This window comes from Artemia franciscana, chromosome 2 (genome assembly GCF_032884065.1).
Source record: "Artemia franciscana chromosome 2, ASM3288406v1, whole genome shotgun sequence".
Taxonomy (NCBI): Eukaryota; Metazoa; Arthropoda; class Branchiopoda; order Anostraca; family Artemiidae; genus Artemia; species Artemia franciscana.
The window spans coordinates 63,232,237-63,249,225 of record NC_088864.1 but is presented as its reverse complement, the minus strand read 5'-3'; the positions used below and the strand labels follow the sequence as shown (position 1 = coordinate 63,249,225).

At 38.2% G+C, this 16,989-nt stretch overlaps 1 protein-coding gene across 3 annotated transcripts in view; it reads left to right on the top strand.

Annotated features, from left to right (window-relative positions):
* Window positions 1–474: 474 nt before the first annotated feature.
* The window catches only part of LOC136043918 (kelch-like protein 5), an 80,283-nt gene continuing 63,768 nt past the window's right edge, over window positions 475–16,989 (top strand). Inside the window, exon 1 of one of the 3 annotated variants that reach the window (XM_065728965.1) lies at window positions 475–535. Coding sequence is in view for 1 of the 3 variants with exons in the window: in XM_065728964.1 (XP_065585036.1) it covers window positions 2,351–2,388 (38 nt within the window). In the remaining 2 variants the exon portion in view is untranslated. Of the gene's footprint in view, window positions 536–2,335; window positions 2,389–14,867; window positions 15,012–16,989 lie in introns of those variants that run through there. The other 2 variants (XM_065728964.1, XM_065728966.1) reach the window with 2 other exon arrangements.

Below are 16,989 nucleotides of genomic sequence, written 5' to 3'. Positions count from 1 at the left end.
CTTGCCCTTTTTAACTGAAATTATCAAGCACATTTTTAGAATTTTGAAAAATGTGAAGACGGAGATAAGAAATAGGCTGAAAACTGTCTTTTTTAGATATATACTACAGGTTAAACTGGGATAGAGGCTCGGTTACTGTCTACTAAAAATAGCCTTCTTAAATAAATAAAAGAAGTCATAGAGGCTCGGTTGCTGTCTCCTAAAAATAGCCTTCTTAAATAAATAAAAAGAAGTCATAGCGTCAGCTACAGGTAATGAGTGTAAAGACTATTGCTTATGATATCCTGTATTCATTCAATAAGCAAAATTTAAAAACGAGCATATCTTACCAGAAAATAAACTCTAAACAACTTGCACTTGCCAGGAAAATGTCGGATTTTCTACGGTTACGACAGTATTTTTTCCATTACTATTGTTTCCAATATTTCATTTTTGGCGTGAAAGTACGAATTGTAGATAACTAGAACTGTGTTTAGAACATTTTCGGAAGAAATCGATGAAAAATTTGAAATTAAACTGAAGAATTGTGAAACTTGTAATTAACCCTTCAGCTAGGCGATTACAATAGTTTAGAAGAATATCTTTCAACCTTAAGTTCAAGAAATTGATTTTCTTGCTCAAATTATACCCAAAAGAGCACAATCATTATTCTTATTCAATAAGTTGGCTATTGATGTTGCAATAATTTTTGCTGGATGCAGGGCTGATTAGACAGGGAAGGAACTATTGGGCCTAATCAGTAAAGCAAGAGAATTTTGTCTTGTCAGGCTCCTCTTTAGTTAACTAATTTAACATTATTCTGTGCCAAGCATAGAAATTAGGTTTAATTGCAACGATTCAAATGAAAAATCTAACACAACTCAAGTTTGAAGTTGGAATGTCTTTAGCCTCCCTGTATTTTAAGAAAGGCATTAAGGTTTTGAAATATGTGTTGCTGAAGTAGGTAAATGTTCAGTTTATTCCAGTCATCACTGGTTTCTTTGGAAAGGACAACTTCTGGTAAAATTCTAGTTGATTGACTTTTTGCTATCTTGGAGAGGGTTTAGGTTAGGAAAATTTAGCCACAGGCTAAAACATATCCTGAGAAGGTATTTTTGATGTACCTACCTCCACTCCTTCACCCTCTAGAGGGCCCAGAGCTTTGATGACCTTTAAAAATATGTGTGGTATAAAACTGAAACCTTGCAAGATAGATCTTATGTTTAATTAAAGTATAACAAAATTGTTTTCAGCTTCATAACTTTGCTCAATCCTATTTTATATGGTTTTAAAGATATGCAAATACATTTCCTAAATTTTGAAAAAAACACTGATATGGCTCAAAATTCTACTCAAATAACAGGAATTGCATTTTCAGAAGTAAAGGCAGACAAAAGCAAATGGTAACTGAAAATTAAGGCAAAATATTGTTTTGTCAAAATTTCAATAGATATAGACCTGTCATGTAGGCAAAATTTCAGGGCCCTCTAGAGAGAAGAATAGAGATGGGTACTTTAAAATACCTTCCTGGTTCATACTTTAGCCTGTAGACCCATCCCTGAAAGTTTATTTTCCAAACCTAAACCCTTTCCAATATAGCAAGAAGTCAGTTAACTAGAATTTTACCCAACTTCCTTTTTGCTGTTTCTGATAATAGAGATCTTGGGTTTATTATTCATCATCAATTAAAGTTTAGCAGCCATGCTAAGTCTGTTTCATCTTTTGCCTATAAATCCCTCAGTATCATAAAAAGAACCATCTCCAGCCAACATCCAAGAATTTTAATGAAGTTACATAAGGTGCTTGTATGACCACATCTAGAGGTTGGAATGTTATTGGCAGCCCCTTTTTTCAAAAAAGGTAAGAATTTGCTTGAGGATGTCCAGTGCCATGCCACTAAGATTGTTAGCAGCATGAATAAGTTTCCATACAAAGAAAGACTACATTGTTTGAAGCTGCCAACACTGACATACCAAGGAAAAAGGGGTGATATGATTTTAACAAAAAAAAATCCTTTCTAAAAACACCTTTCCCCAATTTCTTTGCACATCCCTTGCATTCTGGCACTAGGTGACATTTAATAAAGCTTCCCATGTAGCATTCCATGTGTAGACATAGAACTCAATTCTTCAGCCAAAGAGTCATCAATCTATGGAATAAACTGTCTGAGGAAACAGTTTCTACAACTTCAGTTTCTGAGGAAACAGTTTCTACAACTTCAGTTGAGATGTTCAAGTCCCACCTTTATAAGGAATGGCTCTACCAGGAGTTGCTTTACTAATGGGAAGTTGTAGAGTGTTCCACAAGAGTCTAGATCAACAACCACAACTTACACCAAATGAATATTTTTCACCACTGGAGCATCACAAGGATGCCAAATACTTATATCACTCCAAGCTGCAATTTAAGGTAAATGTGTCCATTAATGCTAATTATCCACTTTCCAGTTGAAACTAGCCAGTGAACCCATGAATCAAACTGATTAGGCTAGGCTAGTTAAATATTATGTTTATGTTGTGTTGACTTGAAGAAATGCCTTCTGATGCAATGGAGATTATACAGTGTTTTAGTTCAGGATTAAATTTGTTTTAAAAGATTCTTTGGCTATGGGAAGTGTAGTATTTTTATTTTACATTGTATGGAAGTTTCATGTTATGTTTTTTTTGTAGGTAGCCTGGGTCAATAAACCTATTCAATAGACGACATTACATGGTGTCAGAAGTGGGATGTGAATAACAATGGACGTCCTTCAGCCATCAATAAAGCGGGAGGTCAACTCCCTTTCGGTGGAATGGGACCACTTTGAAGAACACGCTAAGCTGATGTTTGCAGGGCCACTTTCAGGCAAAACAGAAAAAGTACAGTGTGCCTACCTACTCATCTGGGCTGGAGCAAAAGGTTGGGAAATATTCAACACCTTCAACATCATGCCTGAAGAGCTGCATAAAATCGAACCTTACCTTGCTAAATTCAAAGCATATTCCTCACCTCAGAAGAACACAGTTTTTGCACAATACCTGTTCCAGAAGCGAGACCAAAACAACACAGAGATTGTGGAAAAATACATCACAGATTTAAGGACATTAGTGAAACCATGCTCCTACTCAAACCCAGATGAAATGGTTTGGGACCAAATTGTATGTGGAATCCAAAACCAAAATGTGCGTGAAAAGCTCTTGGCTGACGGCAATGAATTCACACTGGATAAAGATACCTTTATGTGCAGAAGCCACGAAGCAACCCTTTCTCAACTCAAGACATTCAATGGAACAAGGCCAGCCCCCATCAAACAAGAGATCAACGCTATATCCCGCTACCAAAACTGGAACAGTGGTAGAAACAAACAAACAGAAGCAAGCAGCTCCAAGAGTAAAGCATGCTGCTTCTGTGGCGGAACATACTCCCCCTCACACATCTGTCCTGCAAAGGGGAAAACCTGCTCCATATGCAAAAAGACCAACCACTTTGCCAGGGTCTGTTGAAGTAAGACAGTCAGTGCAGTTGATGAAGATGCTGCAGATACAAACCCCAGCAACAAAACTGTTTTCCTTTACTCCATCAAGCAAAGTAAGAACAAAGACAAAGCAGTTATTCCACTGACTATCAACAACCAGTTCCCTGTACAATTTAAGATCAACACAGGAGCCCAGGTGAATATCATCCCAAACAAGTATTTTGACCTCATCACACCAAAGCCCATTGTGAAACCTACCAGTAAGTGCCTCACAAGCTATTGTGGAGCACAGATCCCAGTAACAGGAGTCTGCAAACTATCCTGTAGGTACAAAGACAACATGAGCAGCACGCAGCAGTTCTACGTAGTTGAGACCTCATCCTCCCCAATCATTGGCTACCGTTCTAGCCTCAACCTGGACCTGGACCTGATCAAGCTAGTCCTAAACATAGACATAGCAACCTCCCAAGTACCACACCTGAAGGAAAAGTACAAAGAAGTATTCAGAGGAATTGGAAAGCTGGACAGAGAATGCAACATACACCTAAAGGATAACGCTAAGCCAACCGTCTACCCAGCCTGACGAGTCCCTGCCACTATGCAGGATAAGCTCAAGACAAAGCTCGCAGGATAAGCTCAAGACAAAGCTCAGTTGCCTAGAAAGCCTAGGTATCATAGAAAAAGTAGTGACCCCAACCGAATGGGTTAACTCAATGGTAATGGTAGAAAAGAAGAGCAGCTCCATAAGACTGTGCATAGATCCAGTTGATCTAAATAAGTCCATCAAGTGACCGCACTACCTGATTCCCACTCTGGACAATGTCACCTTGAAGCTACATGGAGCCAAAGTATTCACCAAACCTGATGCCTGATCCAGTTACTGGTCCATTCTGCTGTCTGACGACTCTTCTTATCTCATGACATTCTATGGGATACCATGATCTATGGGAGATACCGTTTCAAGCAAATGCCCTTTGGAATCATCTCAGCCCAAGATGAATTTCAGCAGTGAATGGAAGACCCTTTTGAAGGCCTAGAAGGATTCGAAATCATCATTGATGACATGATCATGTATGGCAACACCCAAGAAGAACACAACAAACGCCTAGCAGCAATATTGGAACGCGCCCTTGTCAAGGGCATCTGATTCAATGAAGAGAAGTGCGAGTTCTCAGTATCCAGAGTAAAGTACTTTGGACACGTCATAAGCTCCAAAGGAATGCAGCCAGACCCCAATAAGATCCGTGCCATAAACAACATGCCAAGCCCATCATGCCAAGAAGAACTCAAAACACTTCTTGGGATGATCAAATACTTAGCCAAGTACATACCACGTCTCTCAACAAAGAACAAAAAAATCTGTGACCTGACTAAAGCAGACCCATTCATCTGGGAAGAGGAACACACCCAGATCCTAGAAGACTTGAAGAGCTCCATAGTATCCAACACCCCATTCTTCAACCACAAGAGTAACAACATGGAACTCATAGTTGACGCCTCTAGCCACAGACTTGGTGCACACCTGGTCTCGGAGGGGAAAGTCACAGCATATGCATCAAGATTGCTCAGCAAAACAGAGCAGAAATATTCCCAGCTAGAAAAAGAGCTGTATGCCATCATATTTGGCTGCAAACATTTCCACCATTATCTCTATGGCCAGCATGTCAAAGTTACTACTGACCCGCCCACTCAAAACAGTGGTGGCAAACCCTATCTACTAGGCCCCACCCCGAGTACAGAGATTAATGCTCCAGCTCCAGCCTTATGACCTTAGCCTAAAGTTCTGACCGGGCTCAGAAATTCCTGTAGCCAATGCTCTATCCCGCCTACACCTGGGCAATGCAGATCCAACACTGGAAGAAAGTCTAGATGTCTATGTACATCAAGTTGTACGAAACCTACCTGCCATTGACCAGAAGCTCGAAGAGATCCAGGTGGAAACATCAAAGGATTCAGAACTGAGTGCCCTAATCTAAATGGTCCAAGCAGGGTGGCCGAGTGCAAGAAAAGACTGCCCAACCAACATCCTAGCATACTGGAACTTGCAGCATGAGCTCTCCTTTGAAAAAGGCATCCTGCTCAAAGGAGAAAGGCTGATCATCCACAAGAATATGCCGGCAGCTACACTGCAGCAGTTACATGCAGCCCATCTCGGAATCAAGAAAACAAAACAACGAGCCAGAATGCTGGTATAGGCCAGGACTCAATGCAGACATCAAGCAGTACATAGCGAAGTGCCAAACATGCGCCAACAACATGCCAAGTAATTCAAAGGAACCGATGATTAACCACAACATCGAGACGCTGCTGTGGCAAAAGGTTGCAATTGATCTCTTTGAATGGAAAAGTGCCAGTTTCTTGGTAACTGTTGACTACCACAGCCGTTTTTTTCAAAATCGACAAGCTTCCGACGACCTCATCCAGTGCAGTCATCACGAAACTCAAGGCCCATTTTGCCCAACACAGCATACCGTCTCAGCTAATGTCAGACAACAGACCTCAGTTCACATCAAGAGAATTCGCCAATTTTGCCAAGACATGGGGAATCTCACTAACCATGTCCAGCCCAGGATACCCAAAATCCAACAGACTGATCAAGAAGGCGGTACAAATCTCAAAAAGCATCATGACTAGAGCAACAGAAAACAGAGAAGACCCCTTCCTGGGTATACTAGAGTATAGGAATACACCAGTCAACGGGTTCGCATCACCAGCCCAGCTCCTAATGTCACATCAGCTAAGATCCATCCTGCCGTGCACCTCACAACACCTCAAGAAGAAAGTCATTCCGACCACACAGTTCACTTGACAAAGAACTGAAATGCAGAAACGCCAAAAGCTGTATCATGACAAATCAGCTAGATCACTGAAACAACTCACCCCTGGAGACGCGGTTTACGTACAGAAGACACCCGACAGACCATGGAGTCTGGCTGGTGTGCTATCCCATGCAGGACAGCCACGATCCTACCGGGTGCGTACCAACAAAGGTTCCGTGCTAAGGGGAAACCATAAACATCTTACAGCCCATCCACTTCAAAGCCAGCGAGGTTTGAGCCAAGTCAGTGACACAAGCGATGAAGCAGCACCACCAACAACCGAAATGGCTATTGAGTCACCACACTCAGCTTCACAGCCAGACCTGTTCATGTCCCCATTGCCACTGCACGGCAGTCAGCAGGCCAGCCCGAGCTCCAACCAAACGGCCACCATATCTCAGCCCCAGGGTACCAGCAAAACACCATTGCAGCTACGCACGCGCTATGGTCGAACAGTAAGAAGACCCCTGAAGCTGAACGTGTAAAAGGAGTGAAGTGAAAAGAAGCATGAAAAGCTGCAGCCTTAACGCGGCCAAAGACTCAGTGAAGTGGACCGAACCAAGACTTTAGTGGACCACCCTTGAAGTTAAAGTGTTTTGGAAATTTAGTATGTTGCTTTTATTATGAGAAGGAAGATGTAGTATTTTCATATTACGTTGTATGGAAGTTTCATGTTATGTTTTTTTGTAGGTAGCCTGGGTCAATAAACCTATTCAATAGACAACATTGCATGCCTTGGTGAAACGAATGTGGTTGAATAGTGATTCTTGCAAGTGAATATTACCTATAGAGCAAAGCAAATTAGTCCATGTGCCCTGTGGACAGTGGGGCAAAGTTTGTATTCTATATTTATTAAATAATTATTTGACCTGAACCATGAAAGAGCAAACAAAAAGTAGATCATAAACACAAACTAATGATTCAACCAATCAGAATACAGCCCTTGCCCTGCTGCCTGTGTAGCTCATGGACTAATTTGCTTTGCTCTATAGGTTATATTCACTTGCAAGAATCACTATTTAACCAAATTTGCTTCACCAAGGTCTTTCCAAAGCCAAAGAATCATTTAAAACAAATTTAATTGTGAACTGAAAAACTGTATAATCTCCATTGCATTGGAAGGCATTTTTTCAAATCAACAAAGCATAAACATAATATTTAACTAATTGCTCTGATTCAGTGGTTCACTGTCTAGTTTCAACTGAAAAGTGAAAGTAGATAATTGGCATTAATGGATGTGTAAGCTTTTAAATTATTTTTTGACTTCCTACTATACAGAAATTAGCTGTGATGACTGGAAATAGTATTAAAATACAATTTCATTCATTTTGTACAACCCCAACATTTCCCTTGGCTTCAAAACCCTACCCGCTTTATGCATTTTTAGTTTGTTGAAGGGGGTTTTAGAAAGCTAAAAAATGGATATGATTCTAAAATTAGCATTTGTAAGTGCTCTAAACTGGAAACTATGCTACATAACAGCACAGTTTCCATCTTATATGTGCTGGAATTAAACATTTACCCTAAAGCATTATCAGCAATGCAGGGATATTGGTAATTTGTAGTTTACAGTATAATTTTGGGATAAAAGTGAATGCATCACTTGATGCCTTTTCTTATGCTCTTTTGTAGTTCAATAATTGTTTCCGAAATGGATTCAATTTTGAGCCCTTAACATGACCCCAAAAGATAAATAGTAAACCTGACAATCTATTTATATGCAACATATATATATATATATATATATATATATATATATATATATATATATATATATATATATATATATATATATATATATATATATATATATATATATATATATATATATATATATATATATATATATATATATATATATATATATGTATATATCTATTCACAGGTGGGACACAGGGACACAACTACAATGGCGCGTTACGACTTACGCGCGCGGGGGGGCTTGGGGGGGTGCGCGAAGCGCCCCACCAACTAGGTGTTGGGGTGGCGCGAAGCACCACCCCAACAGCTAGTAGTCTATAGTTGCCTGCAGTTTGAAAATATATTTTTAAACAACTGCCAAGTGAGAAAAATTTGCTATTTGCTCCTGACTCTGGAGTGGTAGGCTAATGAGAATTTTACCTAGTCTTAATAGTAAAATGCTATTAACACAACAAACCTGTAGATTTTCTTTTAAATTGTCTGAAATCCTGCAAAGATACCTAATACTACATCAAAGATGATGTAATTTTTGAGGGGTTTCTAGGCTATTTCTTTTACAAATTCCTGCTAATTTGTTTTCAAAATAACATTTAATTATTAAGATTAAGAAATTGATAATTACCATCCCTGAATTTTGGCTATTAATGGCAATTTTTTCTCACTTTTCAATTTTTTCTAAAAATATGCATTTAAACTTTCAGTGACAATGGCCTGTTTTGAGCCCTTTAAAGGCTCAAATGGGAATTTGTCCCAGAAGAAATTATTGAATTTTGAAAGATCGTAAAAAAGGCATCTAATGGTATATTCACTTTCATTCTAGCTAAAGTATGTTGTAAACTACAAATTTACCAGTTCTCTCATAGCCTACCTCACAAGAATAGCTAAACTGGGAAGAAAAGAAGCTAAAATGGCGCTTATTTGGTGTTAATTTTAAATGTTCATAAAGATATTGAAAGAAACAGAAGAAAGTAATTTAAGAATTACACAGGAATATAAAAGTCATAATAAACTTCTCTAGTCTATTGGAATTGGTAGACTATAAGAACATGGTTGAATAAAACATTTTGTGGTTAAACTGCAATTATTCAACTTGGGATTAGTGATACAAGTTCAAAATAATCAATTTAAGTGCTGTTAAAACGCTGCTTGGCAACAATTCAAGTTGTAGAAAATAGTAATACCTGAAGATTTTGATGGTTGAAAAAACAAAAATAACAAATTAATGTGAAGGTGAAAAAGTGTTTATTGAATTTTGGTAAATGCAAAACAGTGAAGGGACTGTATGGTTGATATTCAGACCACCTTTTAGGCTCTTTTATCTCCTTGAGATCTTGTGCCATATGAAATATTGCTTACTTGTATGTATGTGTTGTATATAGTGCCCTTATTTGCTTGTATTTTTGCCTCTCTTTTTACTTTATTGAGGTCTGTTTAATCGTATTTGTGCATTCACTTTTTTTTTTTTTTTTTTTTTTTTTTTCTCTGCAAAGTAAGCTTGTCACGTGAAAGACGTAATGGTTCCTGGTAGTCCTGGGAAGGGTGGAGGTTGTGGGGGAGTTAGAGGTGGACCCACTGTACCAAATTTGTTGGCTAAAGGTCATGATATGACAAAAATTACTGACACTAATGACAAGGGTATGCTAGTCCCTCTATCAAAGACTTCTGCTGGATATCTAGGGCGTAGATTGGCTTTAGCTCTAGGAAATGATTATGGGAAAATACTCCCACGAATAGGTCCTAGAGGCTCTCTTGAAGTTGTTCCAAAAAATCTAGACATAGCTAATAAGATCTTAGGCATAAGGGATCTCACATTGAATAATATAGTGATCAAATTTGAAATGAAGCCAGCAAATATGCTATACTCAAGCAGAAAAGGAGTACTATACGTTCCCAGGGACTTAGCTACTCCTGAAGAACTCTGTAAGGAGATTCAGCAAGTAGAACAGGTTACAAAGGCAACTGTACTAAACCCTCATCCCACATCTAGAGATGGTAAACCATACACTAGCTACACTATACATGTTGACTTCTCTCAAGAAATGGATTTTCCTACAATAATTCCTATATGGAGTGCCCTCACTGTGGTGAAACAGTTCATACCAAAACCGTTGAGATGTTTCAAGTGCCAGAAATTTGGCCATAACTCTCTAAACTGTTGGGGTAAAGATACTTGTGGTATTTGTGGAGATAATCACCCCATGACAGCTTGCCCTGAGTTAAACAAAAACAGAAATGAACAAAAAGTAAGATGTGCAAACTGTAATGGACAGCACACTGCCCTCAGTAAAGAGTGCCAGGATTACAAGTTTAGAGCTGCAATTCTGAAAACGTCAGTCACAAAAGGTATATCATTCAAAGATGCAGTTCAAGCTTTCACTGACACCAAAGGGAAGACTCTGCACACACCACCACCAGCTTTAAACTTTGAAAATTTTCCAGTCCTTGTTCACCCTTCAATCCCACCAGAAGCAAAAATACAGGAACCAATTAACAAGGAAGTTGTCTTACTGAGAGAAAAAATAGACCAACTAACCACAGTAGTGTCATCATTGTGCTCACTGATTGCTTCCAGTGTAAAGTTAAGCAAAAGCTCGAAGTCAGAGGTACAGAAGATCCTGTCTTCACTGAAGAAATCTGAATCCTTTGTTTCTGGAAATGGAACAGACTCAGAGGATGGTATGGATGAAGATAACTTTGTTCCAAAGAAAATTTTGTCCTCTCCAGAGAAAAAGACATTAAATAAGCGTGTTCATAAACAAAAAATCAAAGAATGACTACAAGGGTAATCCAACTAAACATTAGGGGAATGGGAAAATCAAAGGTACTAGAATTGAAAAACCTTCTAGTGAGGAGTAAGCCAGATATTGTACTAATTCAGGAAACTTTATTGAATGAACAGAAAACTTCCCCAAATTTTAAAGGCTATAGCATGGCTAGATGGGATAGGAAGACAGGACCAGGGGGAGGACTTATGACTTTAGTTAAGGATAATATCCCGTTTAAAATAGTAGATGATTTTACCCCAGGAAAAAATGAAATTGGGATTATATCTGTCAAAGAGGATGGAACGGATAACTGGATATCTGTTATCAACTATTATAACAGGACTGCAACTGACTTTGATTTTAAGCAGTTCAAAGATGCTTTTCAGAAATGTAAAGAGAGGAAAATAATTGCTGGTGACTTCAACCTTCATAACCCAATGTGGGACTCAACATCTTCTCCAAATCATAATTCTAATTTACTGGCAGATTTTATTACTGATCCTCAAAATATGGTTTGTCTTATCACTCCAATAGATCTAGGTACTAGGCTAAACCCCTTAAATGGGAAGACTTCTACTATAGATTTAACAATTGCTTCTTTAGACCTTTCAGTTGACTTTGAGGTTGTTATACCGTCACCCTTTGACTCTGATCATTTCCCAGTAATGTCAGTGCTTAATTTTTCTGCTTATAGACTTCAGTTAATGAAGTCGGTGAGTTGGAAGTTCTGCAAGGAGTCCTGGCCTGAATGGCAGAGAGAGGTAGACTCGGATCTGACGGATGTTGAACTACCTACCTCTGTTGAGGAGCTTAATGAGAAGTTAACTCAAGTTATGGTGAATGCTAGTGAAAGGGTATTTGGGTATGTAAAACTTAAAAGAAAATCTAGAAACTCCACACCAGGGTGGAATGTTGCATGCCAAAAAGCTTATAAGGAACGGAACACGGCAAGAAACAAGTTTAGAAGAAATCCTACAGTTACAAACAAAATTGAAATGAATGCAAAACAAGCCATCTTTAGGAAAATTGTTCCCCAAGAAATCAAGAATGGATGGAAGACTCTAATTGAGACAAAGTTTACGAAGACTACATCAATCAAAGAGTTGTGGAGGAACTGGAAAGTCTACACTGGACAAAGGTCTTCCCCAATATCTGGCATCATGATACACAACGGAACCACTGCCGCCACAACACCCGAGAAAATAAAACTTCTGAAAGAGTATCTAATTGCAAACATTCCTCCACAACTTTCTACTCAAAACGGACCCACTATGCAACCTACACAGGTCTTCCCTAAGAATGATATTGAACTTGTAGAACAGGATATTGATACGATTATTAAAAAATTAAAACCAGGGGCTATGGGCCCAGACAGGATTCACAATGAGATGCTGTCCATCATGTCCCCCCTGCTTAAGGCTTCTGTCTTAACTTTGTTTAATAGGTCCATCAAGGAAGGTTATGTCCCATCGCTTTGGAAAAAAGCTGCAATAATACCAATCCTGAAACCCCAAAAGGACCCTACATCCCCAAAATCATATCGCCCAATTGCCTTGACTTCATGCCTCTGCAAGCTAATGGAGAGACTGATAAAAAAGAAAGTTCTACCAGAAATTGAGAAAGTAGTTCAGCCAGAACAACTAGGCTTTCTGCCCCAGCGCAGTACAATAGACTGTCTTGTGAGGCGTGAAAATCAAATAAAACAGGGATTCCGCCTAGGAAAAGAAACTCTAGCTGTTTTCCTTGATATGACTTCAGCATTTGACAGAGTGAATATCCCTACTCTAATGGCAAAACTAAAAAAGCTAAATATTAGCCCTCAAATCGTGGAATGGATTGGTAATTTCTTGACTGAGAGGAAAATAGAAATAACTTTAGAAAATCATTCGTCTGGCTTTTTTAGTGCTCCAAATAATGTGGGTCTCCCCCAAGGAGGGGTACTAAGTCCTTTATTGTTTTTAGTATATTGTCACGATATAAACTTAGATACGATACTGGGTTGTAAACTATACTTATATGCTGATGACATTGCAGTAGCTGCCTCCTCTCGAGATAGGGGATGCCTTAAGGCTTCAGTCAAAAAAGCCCTGTATTACTTAGAAAATTGGACAATGGAAAACTACATGTCATTTTCAACAGAGAAGTCAGTAAGTGTTCTTTTCTCAAGGAAAAATCGAACAAATGTTCAACCCCCCATTGTGTCTTTAGCAGGAGTGGACATCCAACATGCAGAGAAATTTTGCTATCTAGGAGTCTTACTGGATTCAAAGTTGCTATGGACTAACCACATCGACTATCTTGTTGGTAACCTGAGAAGTAGGGCAAACTTTCTCAATGCAATCTGCCTCTCTAAAAGAGGAGCCCCATATTCTTGTGTTTCAAAACTAATTGGAGCAACAATCACCAGCAAACTGGACTATGGTAGCATGTTCTATAGGGAAGCAACTAAGCACAACCTCCAGAAACTTGATTCAGCTTTTAATCAAGTTCTCCGACGAGCTCTAGGCTGCTTAAAAACCACCCCCACCCCAGCCCTCTACTGTGAGCTTGGCGTCACATCACTTCAGAGGAGAAGAAATAATCTTCAAGCCCGTTACTTTCTAAAAAAAATGGGATCAACAAATCATATTGTTTATAAAGAATGCATTGCTACATGGAATCAAGATCTCCAGTTTAGACCAAGGTTTTCCCCTACAGTCTATAAATATTCTTGTCTGATGAGTAATGCTGGCCTTCCAGGCCTAGTTCCAACCCCAAATATAGATGACCTTTCCTCACGCTTCAACGGAATAGGTAATGTAATTAATTTAGCTCTAGATAATAGAATTAATGATTCAGGAACAATAATTTTAAAATTAGAGTGGTATAGGCTGACTCTGCAATGGACTGACTTTACTCACATATATACTGACGGATCTAAGTCAGAAATGGGTGTAGGCTGCGCTTTTGTAGTCCCGTCAACTGGTACTTCTTGCGCATTTAAGCTACCTGACAAGCTTACTGTTTTTTCTGCAGAAATGATTGCTATTTATCAAGCACTTCTTTATATTAAGTCAAACGGTATAGTTGGTAGCTTTTTGATTTGTTCTGATTCTCTATCTGTGTTAAATTACTTAGCTATGAAACGAAATGATGCCAAAGAAACTGCTGCACAAATTGAAAAAATAGTTGATGACCTTCTAATACATGGTTATGATCTACAACTTACATGGGTCCCAGCACATGCAGGTATTCCTGGGAACGAGTCAGCTGACAAAATGGCAAAATGGGCTTGCAGAAATGGTGAATTGTTGGATGTAAACTTGTCACTGAGTGAATATATTCAGGGTTATGAGGCCAAATCCGCAATTGATGAGAAAGCTGATTTCACAAGAAAGTCCACTAATACAATCTTGGATCTATATGATTTTAAGCCTCCTCCATTGGACCTAATTCACAGTGAGAGGAAAATTGCCACAACAATATTTTGAATCAGATCTGGCCATGCTAAAGTGAATTCTGTTCTCTTTAAATGGAATTTGGTTGACTCCCCAAATTGCATTGTATGTAATGTATATGAAGATGTCCGCCATGTTATAATGTCGTGTAAAAAGTATTATATCCAGCGTGAAATATTAAAAAGAAAAGTTCTAAAGCTCTTTGGTGCCTTTACTTTCCGTGCGGTGGTGGGTCATTCATCCGCCCCTCCGTGGGCTCGTAGGGTGTCTGTTTCTGCACTGGGTTGTTTTATTAGAACTTCAAGTTTATTCGATGTGCTTTAACAGTCTTGGGTCATGTTGTATCAAGTCAAATGTTTATTAATGTATTCAATATATTGTATAAGTTTAATGTGTTTCCCACGAAATTTAATGTAAATTGTAATTTACGGCTGTAAATGCTATAGAATTAATTAGGGTGGTCTGACGTAGGTGGCTATACTAGTGGAAAAAATGGTTTGCCACCAATAAAGAATCTGCAAATAACGATTCTAAGTGATTCACTAATCTGAAAGTTGTCATCGTTTCTTAAAAATTCTCCATACACATTGTCTGGACAAGATTGATACGTACGTGACGGAGCTGATTCATGCTCCAAAAACGTTGGAATCAACAACAACAACATAGCTAAACTGAAGTTCTCAATGCTTGTAAACTACACAGGAAAAGCAGATATGATGCCACATTAACCTACAAACTGATAAAAGCGAACATACCCCACCCAAGCATTGATTCCTATTGTTGGTTCTAACTTCAGTGCCAAATGCAATGGACTAAAACTTGTAAACAGTCTACCTGAACCAGAGTCTACACTGTGGTATTTTCCTCAAGAATTGTTTTTAATTCTATACTTTTTCATATGATGTAGCAGGGAAGAAGGCAAATACATCACTTGATGCCTTTTTTATGCTTTTTTCAAATATGGGCAAGGCTAATAATTCTTTCTGGGGCAATGTCTTTTTTCAATCATTAGAGGAGTCAAAAAAAGAACTTGTTACACTGTCTATAGTTTTTAGGCTATGGTGTAAATAAAAAAATAATTGAAAACTGATTAATATATAACTTAGCTTTTAAATAAGTCATTAAACAACTATCTGTGATGTTTCAGTGCCCTGGTAGCAACAAAGAAAAAAAAGGCAGAACAAACAAAGAGGACACATAAGTGCTGTCCATATGACAGCATGAGAGGAAAATGTTCAAGTAAACTACTATCAACTAGCGTGTCTTCCCTGGGGAGACCCTCCAACAAGGTTGACTCTAGTTTGGCATTGTGTAGTGACATGCATCATGAGGGGTGTAGCATAAGTGGGAGACAATAACAATGGCAATCAAAGGGATAAATTTAACCTTGACCTGATGCCCACTTAATTGCACTATCTGTCTTGGCTTTTTCTGCAGTTGGCCACGACTAGACTTTTCCCACAACTATTCAATGTTCAATTAAAAATATATAGTCAAAGTCTATATTTTTTAGGCTATGGTGTAAATAAAAAAATCATTGAAAACTGATTGGATATATAAATTAGCTTTTAAATAAGTCATTAAACAACTATCTGTGATGTTTCAGTGCCCTGGTAGCAACAAAGAAAAAAAAGGCAGAACAAAAAAGAGGACACATAAGTGCTGTCTATATAAAAACATGATTTTCCTCGTTATCCAAGGTGGGGACTGTAAGTTTTCAGTTTTGGGGGATTAACAATAGTACAAATTTTATCTTGCTATGATTCTGTTCCCAAGGAAATGCTGGCTTTCTTAAAAACGTCCTGCAAATTTCTTTTCAAGATAAACTTTAACTATTAAGAATAATTAAAATAATAATTGCCATTTTTGAATCAACTGGCAACTTTTTTTTCACTGGAAAGCTTATTTAAAAATATATTTTTAATTTTTTAGTTACTGTGGGTTGTTTTGAACCCTGTTAAGGCTAAAAAAAAGAATTTGTCCCCAAAGCAATTATATTATTTGAAAGAGCATAAAAAGGTATCAATGGGTGTATTCACCTTCTTCCTAGATAAATTGTATGAAAAAGTAGAAGTTAACCAAATTTTTCATGATTAGAACAAACTCCATGAATCTACAGTTACTCCTGACTATGTTTACATATTCAAATGAAGGCTGAATACTGAAAAGTATTTAGTATGCCTTCATAGCACCAATTTCTGTCCTATAGGCAAAAATACAGAATTCTTACTTCATTATATCCAGAGAAATTTTGTTGGATTTAAAACCTAAATGCAGGGTAGAAGGCCCAGTAGGCTACTAAGACAGTGACCTATGTTAGACAAATGTATTGATGAAAATATAGCTTTCCTAAACGTAAACAGTAGGTTCCAAATCTTGGACATGATGTAGATAGTCCTAGGCCTAGATTTCGATAATTGATATAAGGCTAGGTAGGATTAAATAACTGCAATCATGAAAAACATCTTTGTTCATTGTTTAAGCTAAAGGAAAAGTTACTCTTATAGCATAGCCTAAAAAAGCTAATAAAGCCAAGGCTAAAATGTACAATTATCATTAAGGTCTGTTTTGTACTACCAATGCATTTAAGATAAGTAGCATTATAGGTGATTAGAATGAGTCTAGGCCTTTAACCCCCCCCCTCCCACGTAATACACCCCCACTCTGTAAAACACCCACCACAGGAAATAGTCCCTCCACAGCTGGTTGGTTTCCAATTGCTTTTGACCTATAAAAAAGACTAGAACTCTCAATTTCTGAACAAATGAACATCCTCCAAAAATTCTATGACCATGAGGGGGAGGTGAGGATGAGGAAGGTGCAGCCCCTCCTGT